General features: G+C 36.3%; 1 protein-coding gene across 1 annotated transcript; it reads right to left on the reverse strand.

Annotated features, from left to right (window-relative positions):
* Window positions 1-2,040: 2,040 nt before the first annotated feature.
* Window positions 2,041-23,236, reverse strand: LGSN (lengsin, lens protein with glutamine synthetase domain). The gene is made up of 4 exons (XM_017824315.1): window positions 23,207-23,236; window positions 15,424-16,420; window positions 5,478-5,656; window positions 2,041-3,312 (listed from the first exon to the last, which is right to left on the reverse strand). The coding sequence occupies exons 1-4, from the start codon at window positions 23,234-23,236 to the stop codon at window positions 2,113-2,115; spliced, it is 2,406 nt and encodes an 801-aa protein (XP_017679804.1). The 3' UTR covers window positions 2,041-2,112.
* Between the last annotated feature and the right edge of the window lie 630 nt (window positions 23,237-23,866).

Raw genomic sequence — 23,866 nt, forward strand, 5'->3', positions numbered from 1 at the left:
CATGTAAAAATCCGGTCTAGAGAGCTGGATTTTTTTTGTTTACAAATAATGGCTTTCTATGAATCTAATCAGGTAGTTGAACATATACAGCAAGAGGTTTAGGTCTGATGTTGTTTCTTCAATGCTGTGATAAGAAAACAATATGGATAATACATGTAGTGTATGTAATAAACTTCATGTTAATTAAATTCAGTTATAGAAGTTCATTATATATTATCTCTTTAAAAGTGACTATACACACTGACAGATAATTATAAATCCATGACAAATGACAAAATGTCTTATAAACCCAAAACGAGGAATAGCTATTAATCTGTGTGACTGCTGGGACTAAATAATGAATATGGTAAGTAAGCTGTCTGAGCAAGGAAATAATTTTTATGTTTGTCTTCTGCCAACAGTTTGTGAAAATGAAAGTGGGAAATAAACAGAATGAGAAGACAGAAGACAGATTTCCAAAGCCCCTGAAGAAGTGTCAATGCTGCAAAGAAAAGCATTTTTTTCAGAATGGGAAGTTCTGTTTGACTAGACCTGGACAATGCAAATCAGCATGTATCAAACAAAAACAGTCCCAATCTGGGGCATGCAGAAAAAGTGTCAGGTAAGAGAGAGAATCAAATCCACACACCAATCACAGACCGAGACAAGGGAATTTATTCATCGTGTTTCCTTAAATTATTTATTTCCTCTTGCTACCTGAGTATAAAATGAGTTCTTCTTTGGAATCTCACAAAAAGCTTTAGCATACCATGTGCTACATTTCAAGTACAATACTATGTAGGGGAAAAATATCCATTCGTAGGCAACTAGCACATTTCTGTTCAGACTTTCCTAGTTCTGCAAATTGACAGAGGCATTGACTGAATCTTTTTTTCATTCCATTGATGACCAAACCTTTTTACTCACAAATTCCTACACATAGATCAAAATACTGTGACAAGATAAAGAACATCAGAAATCACTGTTAATGCGGAAGTGAGGTATGAAACAAGGTTTATCTTTAATAATAAAGGAAAACAGCAGCAGCAGTAACAAAAACAAAGATTAAATTTAAATCCCACCTCTTGCCATTCCAATTAAATTATTTTTCTCTACACAAGCTGTCATTTCTAATTTTAGGGTGGGTCTTCTCTTCCTCTGTTTTAACCACAGTTTGTCAGTCTCTGAATATGCATCTTCTCTCTTTCTTTCTGGTTTTAACATTTTTCTGTTCCATTCTTCACAGTCATCTTCTTTATGTCTGATAAAATCAAGTTTTCCAATAAAGCACAGTTTAAGCTCTAAATTCTCTACCTTCTCTGCCCTTTTTTTCCTCATTTGCCATTCAACTCTGAATTAACCCATTAACTATCAAAACAAACAAAATACCAGCTCATTTTTTATTGCACAGTGGCGTGACACTGCTGCCTTTCTATGAATTATTCCCTCTCCAAGCCTCCATTTGATTTCTTTTGGTATCTTTATTAACTATAATTCTTGCGAATTTCATTCAGCAGCAGAATTCATGATGTATAGATTATTTTATAATCCTTCGTGCCTTTTTTATTTATGCCCACTAAGATACTGATTACTGGCTCTCAGGTTCTGCAGTTTCAGTTCTTTGCCCTCCTCTCTACTATGTTCATTGTTCTAGCCTATGTTTTAAATGAAACTCAGATTCTTCTGATTTAACAACCTATCAGCTACTGAACAAGCTGGGATAAATCCCACAACCATGCTGAACAAGAAATTCCCCTCCTTCCTCAGTTATAAACCTCACTTCCTTCACTATCTCCGTTACTTCTACTTTTCTGCACATTATGGAGTGTTACAGTTGTATAGTTGCTATTCTCCATTTCACCTTCTCTTTTCTTCTTTCCAACAGCAGGTCTGTTCAAAAAAACCCACCTGTTTTTTAAAAGCCTGTTAATGTTATTTCATTAATATATCGGCTTTGCACTGCCATGAATGTACAAGGACAATAAAGTGTAATTACCATGTAATATACAAAGGAGGGGGAAAAAAAACCCCAAATCATTAACCCCCCCATTTTAAAATATATTTACTAATTTCAAGAATCTTAGCCATTCACTGTATGCTTTTACACAGCACCACTACAAAAGAATGCTCCTTCTAAATAAAATACCCCAGGCATTTATTCCTTTCACTATCCATTTCTTCAGTTTCTAACTCATAATGTTTCATGGCAACAAAGTATCTGATAAAAGTTTCACCTAATGCTTCCTTAATGCAGGAATCTTTCTCGAGTGCAACGAGAGCATCTTCTAGTTTCAGAGGGACTGAGGAATGTTTCAGATCACCAGTGTGATTTTCTTCTTCGAGCATATCATCATACCTAAGTCCCCTCTTTACTCCATCTAGACCCGCAGCAATAGTAGCAGCAAGGACCAGGTACGGGTTTGCTGCAGCAGAACTTAATTTATTCTCTATGTGAGTGCCTTTTCCACCATGACATTTGACATTAAAGGCACAACTGTTATCATTATATGCCCATTTTGCATTTACAGTCTCTTTTGATTCTTTACTGTATTTGGAATAAGGCTTACGGCAACTGGTGGTAGGAGCCATCAAGCAGCTGATAGCTGCTGTGTGTGCCAAGAGACCTGATAACCAATTTTTTCCAAGCTCTGTTAGCTCCTCAACTCCATAACCAGCAGAAAACAAATTCTTCTGGCCGTTCAAATCCCATAGGCTATGTGACAGAGCCCCTGAATTGTAGAATCCTGATTCTGAGAAAAAGCTAGCAACATAGTTATACTTCTTAGCCACCTCTTTAATGCCTGTTCTAAATGTGAAGGCACTGTCAGCAGCATCTATGCCAAACGCTGGATGAAAAGTGATCTCCATTTGCCCAGGCCCACTGGAAGAAGAAAAGCTTTCAATGTTGGCACCAGCATAATACATTCCTTCAATTAGCTCCTGAATGAAAGTCTGGTCATGGTTATTTAGTATTGTAGCTGCAGGAAAGGATATTGTCTTTGAATTTACAACCTCAGTAATGCCATAAATACAAAATTCATAAGTGAATGCAGACTGCAGAGAAAAACCATTGTCCTGAAGCTGGCTCAGCTGTTTCTTGGCAATGTGCCTCGGTGAGGTCATTAGCGGGTTGCCCAGCACAGTGAAGGAATCGCATATCACTCTTGCAGTCTGCTCAGTCCAGGGTAGTATTCGAAACGTTGATAAATCAGGATTCAGAATTATGTCACAATTAAAATTGGTTGCATTTATGTAATCTAATTCATTATCTTTAGGATTCAGCGTCAGCTCAAGATAACTTCTGGGCATGGCAACACCATGAATTGCTTTTTCCTAAACACAGAGCAGAATGACATATTACCAAAAGAGCTCAGTGGTATTTTTATATATGTAAAATATGTAAAACTCAGACTCTCAGCAAGAACAACAGTATTTTTCTTAAAAGAACACTAAAATGCAGCGATCACTAAAGTGGAAGGTAAGAGCCAGTTACTACATCATTATAAAGCAGAACAAGTTTCTGCAAGATTGGTACGAAAATTCTGGCACCAATTAGCCTAATGATAATTTTTTAAATTTCCATAAAGTACTAAAACATTAATTTTAGTTAAAGTTAAACACCTATCTTGCATAGTCTTTATGTAATTATGGGCTTCACCACTTAGGTGCAAATTTTGCAAGTCAAACTTCTATCTAATCTATTTCGCTTCTACATCCTCTGAGCATTTTCTTCACGTAGACCCAAGTCACTACACAAGATTCATGGCGATATGAATTCAGACCGTAACTTCTCTTTAAATGCCATAACATGTACCTCAGCATTTTCCAGCTGCAATATTTAACAGGAAAATCTTACTTTCTGGACTTTAAAAGTTTGGGATAAAATGCAAAGAAAGCACTTCCAAGTGAGATAAATTCATAATGATATTTTCTTCTCCATTTGAACAGAAAGCTTCAGCTGATGCAAATGAAATGCAGATAGAACCCCAACAAAGGTTTGTCTATTTTCAAACAAACACCTTTACAACTTACCTTACATTCAAATATTTATCTGATGAAAAAGATATGTCAAGTTCCACCAAGCGAAATTTGGCTCATGTTTACATCCTACCTTTATTCTTCTAAGCGAAAGGATTGCCATTTGAGTGAGCAGATGAGAATAAACGTAGAAAGGGGCAAGCTCAGAACTGAAAAAAATCACATTTTGCCTATCCAGATGGAAAATTGTTGAAATAGTTCTAACTGCATATGGTAGCTTCTTTTAGTATTACTGAATGATTGAATGAAGTCTGTCATCTCTTAAGTAGGTGGCAGTCAACAGTACCAATTCTCCCTGTGGGACACCCATAACCAAAACTGCACACTCTGGTGAATTCTACTTCAAGATGTCTAAGCTGTCCATTTGGCAGTGAAAATGTGTTGAAGCTGATCACCCTGTAGTAGCACCTCTCCCTCCTCCAAACACCTCCCTGATACCCCAAAAACTGCTCTTTACATATGCATATATGTGCATGTGAGTACACATACACACTTTTTTAGTGTAAAAAAATTTACACAGTCGCAGCTCCAATTTGTTCAGACCATAAGTAAGGTCAACACAAAAGCTGTCTTTGAACAAGCTGATCTAGACATTTTGACATAGCAACTGAAAGAGAAGCAGCAATTAATGTACAACCCTTTACAAGAACTAAAATGGCTGAGAAAAAGTTTATTTTGATAAAATCCAAATTGCATCAGAGAGAGCAAATGATATGTAGATGACACAATTGCAGTTTGGTAATATCTAAAAGGGAAATAATGAAAACACAGCTTAGGCTTCAGAAGGAACTTGAAACAAGAGTGTTCTTCATCTCTTCTTGTTCATACTTTTTTTACAATCACTTGGTAAAGTTTAAAATATTCATAGTGATATGTGAAGGAAAGTATAATGCAGTTATGCACATGAAGTACCACAGAAGCAATATACTGAAAAGCCTGATCGATCAAGGATACACATGGTGAGGATTGCTTCCTAATTTGATTCTTATTTCCTGAATCATTACTATGGCAAATATTGCTGCTAAGTCATCATGTAACTCAGTGCTATTTTCCTGTGTTCATGACAGCTATAAAATTTCTCATACATGAGAATGATTTTCATTCAGTCATTTTGTTTCTTTCAGTGTTTACTTCTTTCTTTTTGCAATGTACTGATGTTCAGTAAACCAAACCTTTTATAATGCATTGAACCTGAGACGATAATTCTGAGGAAAGAGATTATTAGAACTCCAAAGAACTGAAATTACCAGCCTTATTTAATTAGATTACTATTTGGTGGAACAGAGGAATAGGTTACTGTAATGACGAAAGAAGTCTAGATCCTTTGGGAACATGAGCAAGTGGAGGGAACAGATAATTTGTTCTAAGTCTGAGCTGCTGCCTGCACTATGGAAAAAATATAATTAAAGCATGAGGGCATGAAAACACAAAAATGTACAGCAAGAAACCAAAAAACTTACATGAAAAAATCGAGAAGGAACATTCTTTGATCTTGACACACCGTGGAGGTCTATTGATTCAAATCTGACAAACTGCACGTTGTCCCTGGCCATCTGCTGCTTAATAAATTCAATATGAGAGAACAGGTGAAGGAGAGTTGAACTTCCAAGGCCGTTTACATCAGGGTCTCTGTTGAATGCTATAAGTGAAGAGGAATGTTCACATCAAACAAAATAATGAACACTGGAATACAGGCTGTTCTCCTAAAAATAGTGGGAAATTGTGGCATGGAGTGTAAAATCAAAAACTAGAAAAAACTATGGATGATGAAACAGTTCTGTAAATAAACACATATATTTTTCCCGGACAACCTGTATAAAATCCCTTATTTTTTGGAATGGTCTGTAACTTGAATTTTTTTTCAAGCTGAGAAGAGAACATATGGTAAAGCTGGGAATTTCTGAGGGATACCTCAACTGGTTTGTTGAGTGTTTTTAGGAGCACAAATAGCAACTGGATACCTATTTCCTACTGAAAACTGACAGAATACAGATGCTATGTTTCTTCAATGACTTTGTAAACTGTATGGTTAAAAAACATGGTAAACAGGGCACCTGTTTTCTACTAAACCCTTCTCGAGACCTCCTGAGGAGGACTGTAGTCTCCTTCACTGCAGGCAGCAATTTTTAAGGGAAGTTTATGCATTTATGAATTTTCTAGTATGGAGTTGTCTTCTTAACTGCATTACAGCAGCTGTAGGACCATATAAACTTGACATGAGATTCTGAGTATAACTTCCATAACGGAACAGAGAACTGGGCACTGTAACTTCCTTTCACCAACCTCTCTATTTCTCAGCCTGCTTCTCTTTTGAGTATCTATGTATTGTTATTACTCAAGTTAAACTCCATAAGGTATTAATTTTCACTCGATACAATAAACTAAACAGACCAAGTGTAAAATTTTACATAAGACATAAAAAAAATTTAAAAAAAAATATTTCTTTCTACATTTCTGGGAGAAAAGTCCTCCATTCTTCCTGAAGATTTGATCAGAAGAATTTTTGCAGATCTTTCAAATCCACAGTGGAAGATCACCATCAGCAGTCATTCATCACCACCCTTCAAGTAGAAGTTTAAAGCTTCACGCTGAGGCACTCTGAAGGTTGGTGGGAGCAATCCTAATCTCTCCAGTAGAAAATTACCTGAACTAGAGAAAATCTCCTTTAGCACTGGCCAGCAGGTACAATCACATCTTTTTGACCTCTCCTTTGGGGCAAGTGGGACTGACAGCTGTGAGGCTGTAAGAAGGCTCCCTAGCTGGCCCAAAACAAGGCTGTCAGATTATTTCCCGAGAAGGCAGTAAACTCATCCACAGTCATAGACTTCTCAGACTTTGAATATTACTGGAGCATCCTCCAGCTTCAGATGGCAAGGAGTATACTTTAGGCCAGTAAAGTAAGAAGAGGTTAAGTAAGAAGAGTGCTCCCTGACAAATGGCAGGTGAAAGCACAGAACAAATTTTTAAGTAAATAGGAAAACAGAGTAAAAATTGAATAGGTAAAAGCAAGGAAAGAATTTTGTCACATCCATTTCTCTTTGTGACATCTTTCACTTTGGAAAGATTTACTAGATTTGACCTCTTTATGAACATGATCATTATCTCAAAGTTTATTAACAGCTAATAAACTGTGGCTGTTTAATAGATTAACAGAATTTTTAAAGATTCTGAAAATCTTTCTACGGTTTATATCAAGAGGAGTTTTCTAGAACTCCAGAGACAGAAATCTGAGGCTCTTACCTTTGAAAAAGCAGTGCTCAATCCCTTATTCTATATATGTTTAATTTCCTCTGCAAAGATGGCAGACATTTTCTGCCTACCACCTGTCACACTGAGATTTTTATGTCTCTGTATTATTCAAAATAAAGTTTGCCTGGCAACACTTGAAATCAGTCAATTTTTGATGTAAATTTTGCAAGTATTTCCTAAAATATCTTTAAATGTTGCCTGTTAAATTTCCATCTGCTGAACAAATATTTTTCAAGTAAAAACACATAAATCATGAAAAACAGCAACTTAAATTTTGATCTAATTAATTAATTAAGTCAATATTCCTAAGACATATAAATTATATAAATCAGTATTCAAGAAAAACATAAATGTGATGTGAGTTCATATTAATGATGCATACATTTATTTAAAAAATAAAGCTACAAATGTACTTAATTTAAACATCTACCAATTGTAGGTGATTTTCCAAATTTTACATATATATGTTGTCCTCAGACTAAAGTTATTTGACTAAATACATAAATACATAATTACATTGTATGAACTAACAGAAATTAACAGAAAATTCCTATAAAGTAATGTTTTATAGAATGTGAAGAAAGCAAAAATTATTAACTGAAGAAGCAAGAATTTGTCTTCTTCAGCTGGACTCATTATGATTACAGATGTATCTTTTTAAATGATGAGTCTAAATTGTATATATTGGTCTAGTATTAGTCTAAAATAAGTCTGTACACAAGTCTAGACCCCCCATTAGTCAAAAGAGAGATGCTTATTCATTTACAAGAGCCTTTATCCAAAATCTTTTAGAATCAATGGAAACAGTCATGCAGGCTTCACATACTCTTTAGAGTTCATCTTTTATATTATTTGCAGATTACCTTTCCCATTGAAATAATAAGTTTCTGTAAATTGTAAGATAGCTAAAAATATCATCATGACTTAATATCTCTGAGTGATTTTGGAAATATGAAAGGGGATTTGTTTCTTAAGTAATAATTAGTGAATAATTACGGACTATTTACTTTTCTCCAGCACAGGACCCAAAATTTTTTGGTAGCCACTAAATAAATCGCTGTCAAACTACATCCATGAAACCAATTATTATTAAAGTTTGGAAAGGTATAGTAGGGAACTGAGTACTCCATCTTTATCCAGTTCATATAATTATTATCCAGTAGTTACTGGTAGATAAGGTAGCTAATAAGCAAGTATTTGGCAGGCCTAGTTGATTTAGAATCACAGTCTTGAAGTCTTATATTGTTATGAGTGAGAATTTTCTTCATAAGTAGAACTGTTTCCCTAGCTTTCTGAACCTCTAGAAATAATGGCACTTTCCTTTTAATTTCAGAAAATCTACTTACGGAAACATTTAATTCAACAAGATGCTCAGATTTTTGTTCAAATTTTTATTTTAAAAATCAAATAAAAATCGAGACAGACCATCTTTCTTTAAGCAGATCCTTAGATATCTACATCAAATCATCAGGACACAGGAAAGAACTTGATGTTTGTTTGTCTATGGTTCTATCTGTATTTCCATTTAGGTTACCACTGAGAAATAATTAGTATTATTCCTGTTCTATTGTAATTAGTACAAAATATCTACAAATGCAAACAACATATCTTCACTTATTTAAAACATATTAATAACACAAAACTAAAAATATTATCAAAAATTCTAAAAATATAAAAATTATTATTATTATTATTTCTAGCAGAGGAATGGTGCCATTCTTATATTATTAATGTTAAAATCACTCAGACTGCTGACAGCAGCTGACATGGGAATAGGGCAAATAGTTGACATAGCATTCCCTTCTCAGCAACATAAAAATGCCACAATAGAAGAAAGTGCGCATCCCAGATCAATCCCTTATTTTCCCTTTGTACAAAGGAATCCTTTCCCATGGTCCCTTATTAAATCACACCACAACAAAACCAAACAATTTCTCAGCTCTAGAAGAGGTGACTGTGTCAAACTGAAAATGAAATAAAAAGAACATGATGCATGTTGCCAGGGGACTGGACAACCACGGGCACAGGCTGTCCTAACAAATGCAGTGATACTGTAAACTCTCCACTGAGAAGCAAGACCACCAAAGGAACATAAGGCAATAACAGCAGACACCAGCAAGTAGACTCCAGATACAAATCATGTGTTGGTGAAGGAGACGTTTCTGTCAGTTCTCCCCCAGTCTCTTCCTCCTGCTGCCTCTCTAGCAGCACCAGTTGTGCCAGATCTTCTTCCTCCTGATACAACTCTGCTGCAGCCACGCAGCTGCTTTTCAGCCTTCTCCTGCCCCATGACACAGCTTGGGCAGGCCAGAGTCCTACACTGTGTCAGAGTGTCCTCCCTGTGCTCTGTGGCACTTTGTGGCACCTGTTACTGTCTCAGAGAGGCAGGGAAACAGAAACATTTGCAAGTGTTGAAATTGCTATGCCAGTCAAGGCAGGGTTTCATCATTCTAGAGCTGACTTTGGCACCAGCTAAAGGCACCAGTTAACAGGAAAGGCACAGTATTCTTTGCAAAATAATCTGTCTAAAGAAAATGAGGTTTGCAGTTCCTTACTAATAAAATGGTCTTGTGGTTAGAAGCAGGAGGCTTAATACCTAAATTTGTTTTAATTTCTTCTCCATTCTCAGAAATCTAACACAGAGTGCTCTGATGATCTGTATCAAACCCCTTTATAAAAATAGACATGATGATATTCATTCATGATATAGTGCATGATACTCACTAGCAATGAGTCCCACAGGGTAATCATATATCTACACTCTTCTAAATTCTATGGAAATTCCTGTCAGAACTAATTTAACTACATCTGTTCTTCCTTATAGAACTCTGGTTTGTATTTTTAAGAATAGCCAGTTTTCTTGGTTTGTACAGAATGTTACTTACTGTTCTCACCTTTGCCTTCAAACGTTAACCACTTCTATATCTCAAAACTTACATGACAGCTTTTCCTATACTAGGTATCTTTCTTACTGCTACTTTTCTATTCCCATCTGTTTTTTGACATGGCAAGTAGACACGAGTACCGGGTTGCATTTGAATGCACTATTGATGTGAACAGTGATCAGAAGCATTCTCAGCTGAAAACATGCAATTTATATTTCTTTTTCACCTAAAAAAGTTTCACTGAAAATATTTACTGATTTGATTTCTGTAGTAAAGTACATAAAAATTGTTTCCTACCTTGTATTTTACTCCCCTAAAAGACCCTTAACAGGGAAATAAATACATAAGCATACCAGAAATTCCCAAAGCATGGGAGACACTAAAAATGTTTCCCCGATCTCTTTTAAGTGATACTTTCAATGTTTTTTCCATCTGTTTCTTTGTCTCATGAGTCTGCTTTCTTTTTTAAACTTAACTGCAAAGCAGAGTTTTTACTCATTTGACCATGGAGAAGCTTACATTTTTCCTGAGTTTTATAGCTAATTTAGAGACCAACATACAGCTTCAATCAACCATGAACTACTGTTCTTTCCAGTCCGAATGACAACAAAATGACTTAGCTTCTCAGAGGGGATACACTGTCAAGAATCAAATGCAAAGTAAGTTTTTACTTCTCAATAGATGAAAGATAAAATAAATAACCTACATTTTTTTACATTCCAGGGCCTTTTGTAGAAACAGCTCTTCTGTACTGAATAAGGAAATCATCATAGTTTTATAGAAAAGTTAGAAAATATTTTACTTAGGCAGGATTAGTTGAAAGCAAAATGTGCAGGCGAAAGAAAATTAAAGTAATACCCAATGGAACTACATAACTAATAATCCTGAATATGACAAATCTACACTGGTATATCTGTCTTCAAACTCAAACAGAAATTTTGGATTTGAGGAAGGAATCATTGAGCAAAATTGCGTGAACTGAGGTATAAAATAATGCAAACTAGGAAACCCCCTTTGGCCTAAGAATAGTTGACCTAGTTTAAACAAATCAAATGAGAAATATAGAATCACAGAATAGTTTGGGTTGAAAGGAACCTTAAAGATCATTTAGTTCCAATTTCCCTTCCATGGGCAGGAACACATTCCACTGGAGCAGGATACTCAAAGACCCATCTCACCTGGCTTTAAACACTTCCAGAATGAAAGAGAAAAATTTGCTGAATGTGAAGTAAGGTTATTTAGGGGAGATATTTTGCACAGTATTGAAAGTAAGAACTAAACTCTTTTTGAATATGTTGTAAAACGAGAGGCAGCTGGCAGAGAAATCAAGCAGAAAATGCATTTCACTTACCTTAGGTCTAATCTAACTGTTTTTGTAACCTTTCACTATTACTATAAAGAAAGTAAGCATCTCCAAAGGGTGGGAAGAATTACTGTCTGAATAAGCTTTTCTCACAAAGAATCATGGGATGATGAACTTACTCCAGATACCAGAGATAGATGAGTTGAATCTCACCTGAAAGGCGACAAAATAGATCAGAAAGTAGAAGTCCTATTTGAGTATTTTTCTTTGTATGCGTTAAGAGGACAAATGGAAAATCATATGGAGTAAGAGAACAGGAAGATTTCAGCTGTCGGTATGGAAGATAAAGGACTTAAGAGTTTTGGTTTGCTTTAAAGAAAAAGAGCTGCTCTAAGAGCTTATAGGACTAGAGAAATCCACTCTTAAGTATGAAATACAGCCTGTGTCTTCTTGATATGCTTTTCTTTAAAAAGACAAGTTAGCAAAGAAACTTAGTGTTTGCTGTCAGCAACCACATAACACTTCATGTGATTCTTGAAGCATTCGAGCCTTCTTTTACTGTTCACTTGAAATTTCAACAGTCACTAGGTAGCTACTGGTGCCTGCAGCCATAGCTAAGACATATCTTCTTTCTTCAGAAGTTTCCCTCTCTCTCAAACAGTTTCTGATCCCATGTTGGTCATATTTTCTCCTCAGCCTCTGTGATGACACTAGACTCTGTAGGTCACTCTGACCATACCCAGTGCATGTGGTTGCCAAAACCATCTGCAGTCCCTGGCTGTGGAAACCCATATATCACTGTGACAGAGGGGAATGACACACCAAGAGTATGGTGTATCGTGATCCTTGGATGCTTCACATTGCTCGAATAGAGTTATTTCCTTTTGCCTCCTCTCTGGCTACCATGGTATTAATATTCTAATTTAGTAGCATGCAGAGCAGCATGCAATAGGATCTGAGTTCAGAGAGGTCAGTATACAGTTACCTTATGTGCTCTATATGGTATACATATAGCACATGCATACATTCATGTCCATGTGCATGTAGTTACTATGAAGTGTTATATAATATCATATTAATGAAATTTCATATTATTCTATACTGTTTGGAATCCTTCCTCTTTGTCTCCCAAGAATGCAAACACAGAACAGCTTAAGAAGCACCTAGTCATTAATTACTATGTACCAATTTGCAGAAGTGCATATCATTATCAGACATGGACACTTAGGCAAATAAAATTCCTAAATCCATGTTAGGGCAGTTAGGATATTCACCTAATTAGCTACATGTGTTAGCTTCTATATTTCCATGGAAAACAGCTTTAGATTAAAAGAATTTTAGCTTCAGTTCCAATGTCTCTGACACTGCCTAAGTAACATTTTTCATACTGACCTAAATATCTGACCCATCTGCCTCTTTTCTAATATTTTTCCCACATCCATGCACTTATTTTACAAAAAAGCTGACAAGAAATTAACAAAATGCACATGCAGCAATATTTCCACATCTTTCAATTAGAATTTTAGGAAAAATGTAGGGATTTATTATTTTAGAGAGATGTTAACTCTGTAACTAGCATGGCTGTATATCAATTCTCTGAAGTACTCCCAATCATTGACACTCAGCTAGGTTTCAACCTCTCTGCTGCTGCTCTCTAGAGATTGTCCTTAGCTGTGTACTTTTACAACCATAGTATATTCCTGTTTTGGCCATATCTCAACACTGAGTGGATCTCAAATACAACCTCTTGTAATTTTTCCAAACATTTTGGATTAAGTCTTCTGATTTGAGCAAGTTCAAATATTTGAAAACTTGAAAATTGTAAGAGGTTGTATTTCAGATCTACTCAGTGTTAAGATATCTTTAGATTCAAGTCTTCAGGCACTTTGTTAACTGAAAAATTTAACATAATGTTTTAGTTATAAAAATAAAATACTTAGGACTTGATCTTATCAATCTTAATAAATTATCACTGGCAGTAATGAAATACTGTTTATGCAAAGGCTCATTAAAGAGTGCAAAATTTTATCTAAAACTTTCTTCTCTTCAATTAAGTTACTGAAGCTATTCAATGAAAATTAAATTTTGAACACATACATTTCTTATTAAGTAAGAAACTATTTCTGTGCATTCCATTTATGAGTGGAAAAGGCACAGTGAGCCCTACAACTTGTTGGTCAAAGTCAAATGGAACCCAAGCCTCATGAGAATCCACAACTTTTTTATTTTTAATGCGCTTTTGATGAGAAAAAGAGTTTTCTCCCATTTCCCTTCATATTTAGTTCTCATCTGTAGTTCCCTTACAGTCATTGCTGCCACCAGTGATACAGAGTAGGATTAACCCCAGGTAGTTTTAGGCATGTCAGAGTTAGACAAACGATTTTAATTAATCATCACAGGACTTCTTTCCCTGAGTGGAAAGATACCCCCACCTCCAGAGGTCAATTTCTCATCAACTTCTAGTACATCTTTGAAGACGTACTTTACTGACTAGGTGATAAATTTGGATTAGCTACTTCATGTTAAGTGGCTAAAGCTGGGTTGAAATCTCCCAGTGGAATCTACAACTAATCTCATCAGCTCCCTGTATGTTGTAAATGCTGCTATGACAAAGAATTCCTATGTATTGAAATATATTTGCTGGTTTTGCAGACAATGAGAAAACAGTCATAATCTAAATGTGACAATGCATTTTGCTAACCTTTCAGCAATGTGAAAACCAATGTAGTGTGGAAAGGGAACAGCATCAAGTGTAGGCTGAACAATAATCCTCTAACCTCTTTATTCTAATAGATATGAATAGAGAGTGGTTCAAGTGTGAAATATTTTTTCAAAGCTTTATATTTCTCATGCAGTGACCTGAGTTACAACTAATAATGTTCACGTGTATCTTATTTAGACTTGTTCAAACTGGGTAACACAGAATGTCTACTGAGAAATTCTGCTGTAGCAAGAACAATTGGTATGTTCAAATTGTCTTTTTTCAGAGTATGTACAGCAATGTTTCTACCCATCTGACAGGGGACTTGAGAAAAATCAGAATAAATTAATATCATTGTAAACATTTAATTTCTACTATTATCTTTTATTACGTAGTTAATGATGGATGAAGCATTTTATCAATGAAGAGATTAGTATTTCTTGTATTAGTGAGATAAGTCAGAAGGTAAGATATCCGTTCTGGAAAGATGATAGTATGACGTCAGATTGATGCTTATGGAAATGTATTCATCTGATATCTATTCAACTAGCAAACTGGTTTTTGTGAGCTTCCTGGAAACAGAACAACAAACTGCTCAAGCCCATTACATCATCACAGCTAATAATAGCTTTCACTTTGCTGATCCAGCTAGCCCAGAAGTATAGCTTTTACACTTTCAAAGAAATCACAGCTTATTAGTAGCAATTGTCTCTATAAACACTTCCAAAATGAACTTATTGAACCGCATGAAAATAAGGGGGAGTTCTCTGCCTCATTTGCTTTTCTTCGCCTATAATTTATATGAGATGATTTTGCACTCCAGTTATCTAACAGGACAAATAATTGAAAACATCATCCCTATAAGGGAGCAATTTCCGCTGCTGGAAATGTTAACAAAAAAAAAGAAATTTTAAGAAGCCCAGATGCCATCAGAGTTTTGCAGTGTCTAGCAGACTTTTGGGAAATTCTGCCTGCGCTCAGTTTAAATGAAGAAATATTTCAGTTTTAATGAAAAAAATACACGACCACTTCTGCATGGCAGTTTTTGGCAGGCAGCTGGGCTTTATAAATACTTTGCTTTAAAAAAAAAAAAAAAAGCATCACAGATGTAGAGCACAACTTCCAATCCATCCTGATCACACAGAAACCACAGGTGTCAGTTCTCTCATGCACTAGCTTTGACTCAAGTTTGCAGATTAACAAAACACCACAAAACAACAGGAGCATTTTCTTTAGCAGGAGAGTAGGTGATGTTTAAATATCCTTACCAGCGTTGCCTGTGGAGGAGTCAAACTGAATCTCAGGTGTTGAGTTTTCTGCAGGTGTAGAAGCTGCCGGTAGTCCCAGAATAAGTTGATCCACGTTGCTTCCCACTGGTTGCTGCTGATCAGAGCCGGCAGAGCTGAGGATCAGGAGACTTTTGCTCTGCTGCCCCACTCCCTGCTTGTGGAAGCTGTAATACTTTTGCTTGTCCTCTCCAAAATGGGGGCTAAAAGTCTCAAAGGGTTGGCCCTGCTTGTCAACTGCTTTCTCCCAGGGTTTCAAATTTTTCTGAGCAAAAGTGCCACCTGCCTTGCCACAGAAATAGGGTCCATGAGAAGGCAGAGAACCTTCACTCAGCAGATTTTTCAACTCTTGTAGACTTTGTTTAGAAATGCCAGGTGCCCCTGTGAAGGACTCAGCAATATTGTTCCCTTGTCTGGATACAGCACCACCCAGGGAGCCCATCTTTGTCACATGAAACTTTAAAACTTTTTCTTCCATACCACCCTGTTCTTCTGGCTTAGCCCCCACCTGCTCACTGCTCTTTTCCCTCTGCACTGCCTCTGTGCAGTCACCTTTCCCAGCACTCCTTGCAGGCTGTATGCCCATGGGCTGCTTCATCTGAGCTGCTTTATCTATTTCCTCCTGCATTTTTCCCACTATTTTTTTCCCAGTGTCAGCATTTTCTTGGGTTTCTTGTGTTTCTCCAGATGTGTCTTCTTTCACAGCACTGCCATAATTGGAACTGTCATCACCCCCTCTGTCCTTTTGTACTGGAAGAAAGGTAGTGGGGTTTTGGAGAGACTGGTCTGATGGCGGTTCTGAGTAACCAGTGGTTCCTTTAAGGGGACAAGGATCTGGGATTTTTGAGGTGCGAGACAGCTCCATCTTCTCATTTTCTAAAGGAGGAACATACTTTGTAGGACCTTTGATTCCCTTTTTCTTTCTGAAACCACATATATTGTTGCCATCAACTTCATCACTGTCACTTTCAGATGTGTTCTGTAACCAGCAATAAAATATACAACCAAATAATATGCATGAATGAAACATGGCAATGGAGCACTACTACCAGCTGCATTAACCTTGTAGCACTTCCATTAGTACTTGCTGGTGCAGGTCTCTGTGGGCACTTATTTTGATTCTTAAAAGTTCTCACAGAATTCTTTTTCTTATGTTTTAGAAAAAAATCAGTGAAAATGCTTTCATAATATAGTTTTTAGGCAGATTTAGTAGATTGCAATATAAGACATAGTACACTGTGTGACATCAGTTGCCAAACATATGCCCTTTAAATGTGAAAAAAATGTATTTTAGTAATTACATTTAAGTATATTCCTGTTCATATTAAAAGTGTTTGTATTTATAAAGGAAAAGTATTACCCTGAAACACAGAATACAGGCAATCCTTATAATTGTGAAGATTGAAACCTGAAAATAAATGGCGTTTAAATTAATTTCAGAATCTAATTTGGACAAATAACTGAACTTGCAGAGCATTGGCCAAGAAGAAAATCTTATATTTGGATGTATAAACAGGAAAGAAGCTGAAGATGATGTTTACCTTTATATATGACATAGATATAGTTTCTATTGTAGTGGTGAGAGCAGATTTTAAAATGTGTCAAAAAAATCAAACCCAAAAAAATCAAACCCAGACACATTCGAATTAAAAAAAAACACCACACATTTTAATATTGTGAGTGCCTAATTATTTCACACACTGTCAAAGTAGAGATTGAATTCTCCACCTCATATCTTAAAAAAAGACTCCCTAATGCAGTTTAACCAAAATATAAATCACTCCATAGCTAATCACAAACTGTTATATTGTTTATGAATCTACTCAACTGTAGACTCATTGTCTATGCATCTACTCAAGCATGCATTTAAGACATATTAACAGTCCTTGGTTTGCTTGGAATGGGCTGGAATTAACACCTGTAAGGAAATCAAGGGATATCCTCTGAATGAGATTATTCTTTACCTTTTCCACAAAGGAATAATCTGTACTCTCTTCAATTTCTGAATTTCCAGAAGAAGGGATCTGCACAAAAGCAAAGTGAATGCCAGTCTGGGTAAAGCAAAAGAGATTCCTGTTGGCAGACAAAAGCACGTAGAAAAAACGGCAGCAGCAGCTAATGTGCATATGGAAGGAAACAGTTACATGGCCCCCACTGAGGTAATTAACAATTCCCTTTCTCTACATTATTTCTCCCTATTTTCACTATTTTCCCACTATGCTATTTTCCATCATTATCTATTCAAAAAGGCTTATGACTTCTCTCCTAACACAGAACTCACAGAAATATTTCCTTCCTCTCTCCCCTTGCCCCAGTTTTCCATGACACACTGTATGTGCACCTTCTCTGGGAGCTTGCCAGGACATTGCTGTTAGCACGGAAGGCAGTTGGCCACCAGCTCTGTAGGGAAGATGAGCCACTCTGTGCCTGTAACTCCCATGCACATATCTTGGCTGTCATGTGCTCATGAGGCCCACTTGCAATCAAAAGCAGCTATTGACACATTCACAACAGAAATCCATGTTTACCCCAGTTTTAGCACTCAGTTTTTGGTGAACCCATTTCTTCATCCAAGAGTTTTTGTTTATTTCCGTAAAAAACCCCATGACAACCCATAAAATCATTCTGGGTGTTTGCCGATACCCCTACACATTCACTCATGCAGAATAGATCTAATTCCTACAGCTCTGCATCATTATGGAATAGAAATATAACAAAAGAACTCTTCTGAACAGCAAACCAGACAAAACCTGATTATTATTCTGAATTATAATGAAGAATTTTAATACCTCTCTTAGTAATACAAGAAAGGGAATGAAGCTCGGGAAGAAAAAGTAGGAATGGAGAATCAATCTCTGCTAGATGGAAAAACACAAATAATCTTAAAATACTCATCATATTAAATTTCTAGATATATACTTTTTTTGAGATAACTTAGATAAGAGTTCCAACTATAAAAGCTATTGTCATAAAAATATTTTATCTTACAATTAATTTATGAAAAATATTTATTTAAATATCTTTTGTGGTAGAGGCTGCCATCACTAATATATATTGATTTACAGCTTATGAAGTTTTCAGAATTCTTTTGTTTTCTTTGAATAACTTGAAACTAATAAGATAACCATAACACTATATGCATTTCTGCTTTATAATGTATTTCTGCTCTCTGTCCTGATAACCACCAAAAATTTTAAAGTTAGATGAAGTTTTTGCCTGTTGTCCCTATGGTATATCTTTGAAAAATGCTCAGTAAAATGACTGAAGGAAAGTTAAGCACATCCTTTTTTTTCACACCTGTGTACTGAAGTCAGATAAAAGATCATGTATCTAAAGCAAAATGTCAGAAACCTGTCTATTCACATAATTAGCCATTCTAAAGGATTTAGTGAACACAAGGCAGCATTCCCACATTATAATCCTTACCAAAATAAATTCCTTCCGAATAGAAATGAGCAGGATAAGGACTGATCACTGGTAAGTTTGTTAATTCATTCGAAATAGATCTCTAATAACTTATGTATTGTAGTAGTTTGCAAAGAGTTTCTTTTCCATTAAGAGATAAAGTATGGTACTTCATTTTGATTACAGACCCAAAGATATACTGTGCCCATTGCTCTTAAAAACAGTGATAATTTTTACCTTCAAATAAACAAAACTCTTGCAATTATACAGAGAAAACCTATGCATTACTTAAGGTCCTCAGCACAAGGCACATTGTAACTTTGTGCAGGAAAATGACTCTTTGTTTCTAAACAAACTCAGACATTTATGGACTTTCATTTAGAAATCATTCTCCACGTTTTCTGCAGTGAAATAAACAGGCCTGTTTATTTCAGTTTGTTGCAAGGTATCAATACAGCATCTCTTCATATTAAAGACAGTCATATGCACAAGCTATGACACAGTCTTACTAGTCTAGTAGGTTACGTGGTGTCTACCATCAGAAAAGGCTTACTACTTGGGCACAGAGGGGAGACCACCCAGGAACAGGACTTATGAATTATCTATTTAATTTTTTATTTCTTGAAAAGTTTTTTTTAATACAGAAGACAGGGGTGGTTAAGTGAAATAGCACCTTGAGAGAGATACAGTGCAAGAGAGCTGGATACAAATCATTACTTAATTTCATTGAACCCTGGGTCCTGCTAAGCTGAAAGGAAAGCAAAACAGTCATGGCTTTAATATGACAAAAGTTCTGACTACTTTCAATTTCCTGCCTGAATGTTCCTACATTTTTGTTACTCTTTGGCAACAATACCAGGAGATACCCAGGCTACTTGAAAGTTATTTTACCCACATTTGCTTCATCAGTATTCAATTTTTGTGTGCTTATTTTTCAAATATTTACTGGCACCTTAAGTCAGAGGTCTTAAGTTTTGCAATTTGCTTCTCTGTCTTAGCAAGTGAACATTTGGGCAGTGACTCAAATATTCCTGCCAGAAGAATTAGGTCCAAAATATAAACAGTTTGGGTCACATTATGCAACAAATCTGAGATTTAGATTTTTCTTTCTAAAGTTTTATCTGACGTTATTTGCTGTTGATAGGGTTTGTTACTCCCCCAAGGTCTGATTTCTGTTAGGACTACTTGTCCCAGTGCCGCTACTTGTGTTGGCACATCGATCCCCTCTGCACTGGAATTTGCACCTGGCACGATTGGACCAGCTCAAGTCCTGCAAGAGTCAGGAAAAGTGGTGGTGGATCAGACTACATTTCCCTTTATGGATAATCTCAACTCACACAAATAACAGCTTTGCTAGTCTTCACTGCGTACCTGCTGCGTCACTTCGAATACACAAGAGTCTGGACATCTCTGACTATCAACAGAGCATGAGGGCTGCACTTATGCATTACAGCAACATATTAAGGCACCATGCAGGTAGGAAGAAGAGAGAATAGAGGACAATAGCAGCAAGCAAATATTTCTGCACTGTGCAGATGGAATTGCTTGTTCTACTTAATTACGTGCCACTTCTGACATGCGATCACGATTCTACATTTGAGGGATATTTTATACCTTGTGGTAACACAGAAAACAAAAATCTAAAGCAATTTTTCTTAATTAGTTTGTGCTCACTTTTAGGCTTTGTACAGCTCTGGAGTGGAACATTAACTATACCATGAAATACGGTACTGCCAAAAGGCAGTTCATCTGTAAACCTGCCAATCCACAAGCTGAGAGTATTGGAAATGTAAAGTGTTGCCTTTGGGAGGAGTAACAAATGCTAAGATTTTTGGAGTGTGAAGCAGAGGTGAAAATCCAGGGCAATTCTTGAACTTTTGCCTTAAAAAGATTTTACAGGTGACTGAAAATGTATCTATGGTGTTCTGTGAGGCAAATTCAGAGGCTGCAGATGAGACCATCTATTTTCCTACTTTTTGTTTGTGTCATGACTTTAGGCAACACTGCAAACACTATTGTGGTTTACAAACCTCTCTCAAAAACATACTGACAAAAAGAGACAGGGAAATGAGAAAAAGAAACCCACAGTAAAGCTTTTGAAAGGGGAAAAAAGAGAGAAAGGGAGTTAGTTTAAAAGATGCTCTGAGTAATTGTAGACAAATAGCTGCAGGAGGATTCCTATCACAGGTAAAGGTGAGAGACAATGTGCAACTCTATCAGGAGCTTTAGTATATCTAATCAACAAAATAACCCAATGTTCCTGCTACTGGCTACCCAATAAAGTGAAGTGAGCATTCAATAAAATGCACTGGGGTCTCAGTCACATTCTTGGTTTTTGTTTCAGATCATTAACTGATTTTAGCCATTATTTTAACTGACCAATAAGAGGTCAAATTGTGATGATCATCCTGAGCTGGTGCTATAGATTTTTCAAGAACATTTTGCAAAGAACATCAGAATGTCAAAATTTGGTATAACTAAGAAGTAAGAAAGCATGGGAAACTAAAACAAAAAAAAATGTCGAAATATATAACGTTTGTTTGGCTAAATTTTTGTTTATGAAAAGTTAACTGTTTCACTTCGGTTTGATTTTTTTCTATCATATAAAACACTGTTGAAAAACTGAAATTAAATGTTTCCAATCTAAAAAAAATCTGAAACTATTGTTCAAGTAATGCTGACATGATATTATTCACATTGTTTGAACTTTTTTACAGTTCTAATTCAAAAGTCACAGTTTTCCAAAGTATTGCAAATGCTATGAAACTCTAAATGCTGAAGAACCTTTTCTGTCCCACTCTGGCTGTTACTGGATTACCCTTTACAGGTCCCCCAGGTTGGTACATCAAATTTATTTAAACTTTATATGTAGTAATGAATTTCAAAAACTTGAAGCCAAGTCAGCAGGAGATGCTGTTTAAGACCTCACACAACAGAACCCATAAAGCAAGTAGCCCCATGTCCAAGTGCTTTCCCTGCCCCTTCCCCTGGCATGTGGAAAGCATTGCTCAGCTGCTCCCACAGCAACCACGGAGCAAAGGAGCAAAGGATGCAGAAACAAATTATGTACTTGTGAGAATTAATGCAGCTCCACTGGAGTCACCGGAGCCACAAAGATTTAAACCAGGAGAGAATTTGGCCATGGAGTTGTACCAAGGACAACACAGATATTTACACAAGGAGTATCTCCAGGCACAGAGAGGGATTTTGGCTCTTGGGCACAATGCTAAAAGAATGCATGTGATGATAAACAGACACTGGTGGCTTGTAAGCTAGAAACATGAGGATCACAGCACGTTGTCAAGATATTGCTGTGACTAATTTCTTCCTCAGTGACCTTGTTGGATGAAGTGGCTCTTTGAGAGTGATTTACTGCTATGAAAACCTCCTAGTGAAGGACCTGAAAGTTGCATAAATGTTAGATACATCTGATTATTTTGCAGTTGGAGAAGCTGAAGCACAAATTTTCCATAGGTCAAGGGAGATGTGTGGTAAGGTGAGGAGCAGAAGAAAAGTCTCCTTCCTTCTTTAAAACTTTTAAACAGAGTCAAGAGTATTAACATCCTTCATGTGAAAATGGATGGAGTGAGATCAGTTCACAATATTGTGCTACTTATTTGCAAATCCAACATTTGACTTTATCCACTACACCCATTCAAAGCCTTCACACTACATATGCCATTTTCAGACGAGCTTCTCAAGGTCATTGATTCTCTCTCTGCCTCAAAGCAGCAGAGTTGTCCTTGTGACAAGATTATTTGCGATTACTTTCCCTTGGACTACGTCACCTGCACTGTGTTTAAAAAAAAACCCTCAAGTAAGGCACAGCCTTAAAATGCATAAGCTTATCCTGCCTTCACAGTGATTTGGGACCACAGAAGTACAAATTCAGGACTAGAATCTGTTTTAAAATAAAGTCATAGAAACTGAGCATCTCCACTTAAGTAGCCTAACTCAGGAGTGTCACTTTCTAATCCATGTCAGATCCTGGTCCACAAATTGCAGTGCTTTCATTTACATTAATGAAGTAAAAGCCAATCTGTTTTCCCAGTAATATTAATAGGATCAGATTTTGGACATCTATTTCTGTTACTCTTGATAAAGTTAGAAATTAAATCAATAGGAACTAAAAATATGTTAGAGTTGCTTCCTAAAGAAAATGGTTTTTTTCAGCTTAAACAAGAAGCCTTTCTTTGACCTGCATTTCCTTCAGAATTAAACCATGCTCAACATACATGCATGAAGAACCTCCCGCATAATTCACAATTAAGTATGCACTCACTTGGAATCTTGAGATGCATGGCAGAAGTATTTTATATCAGTATATCTGCTCGGAAATCAGTCATGATCAGTCTCTTACCTGCTGAGTAAGGTCTTCCTTTTTGTTCATGTCCACTTCATTCTAGTTCAGGTCACCACTAGAAATGGCCTAGTAAAAATATAGTAGAAAGACATCCCATATTTATAGGCACAGATACAATAAAGGTTAGTTCAAACAGAATTGCTGTAAAGTTCTTTTCCCAGAAGGCCACGCAGATAACGAGCTATGAAGAGCAACCCCAACACATCATGATCAAGAGCACTGCTTTCTGGAACAGAGTTAAAGTAGTACACTGGCAAACACACATTATTAGCTGCCTGCCTGCCTGGAAACAAAGACAACTGAGTATAAAACCGTTTTGCTCAACTCTTCTCCTCACAAAAGGCTTTTGTCCTGTAACAAGCCATTTCTGTTCTGGAATAGAAGCTATTGTTAGGCTCCTTAGAGGTAAAACCTATACTGGGCATTATAACAGCAGTATGTTTTTGAGGCACATGAACAGGGATTTGAAAGGCACAGCACACTGCAAGAACAGCATGCAGCACCAGACTGTTATTCTGGATGCTTGCATATTGCTAATTAATATTGGTGCATCTGGTTGTATTATAACAGGGGAGGGGTCTTTTTTGAATTAGATCTCTAAAGATATTTCAAAGATTAGATAGTGAAGCTTGTATTTCTTAAGTTTTTTTTATTTAT

Source organism: Lepidothrix coronata, unplaced genomic scaffold (genome assembly GCF_001604755.1).
Source record: "Lepidothrix coronata isolate B3197 unplaced genomic scaffold, Lepidothrix_coronata-1.0 Scaffold4, whole genome shotgun sequence".
NCBI lineage: Eukaryota > Metazoa > Chordata > Aves > Passeriformes > Pipridae > Lepidothrix > Lepidothrix coronata.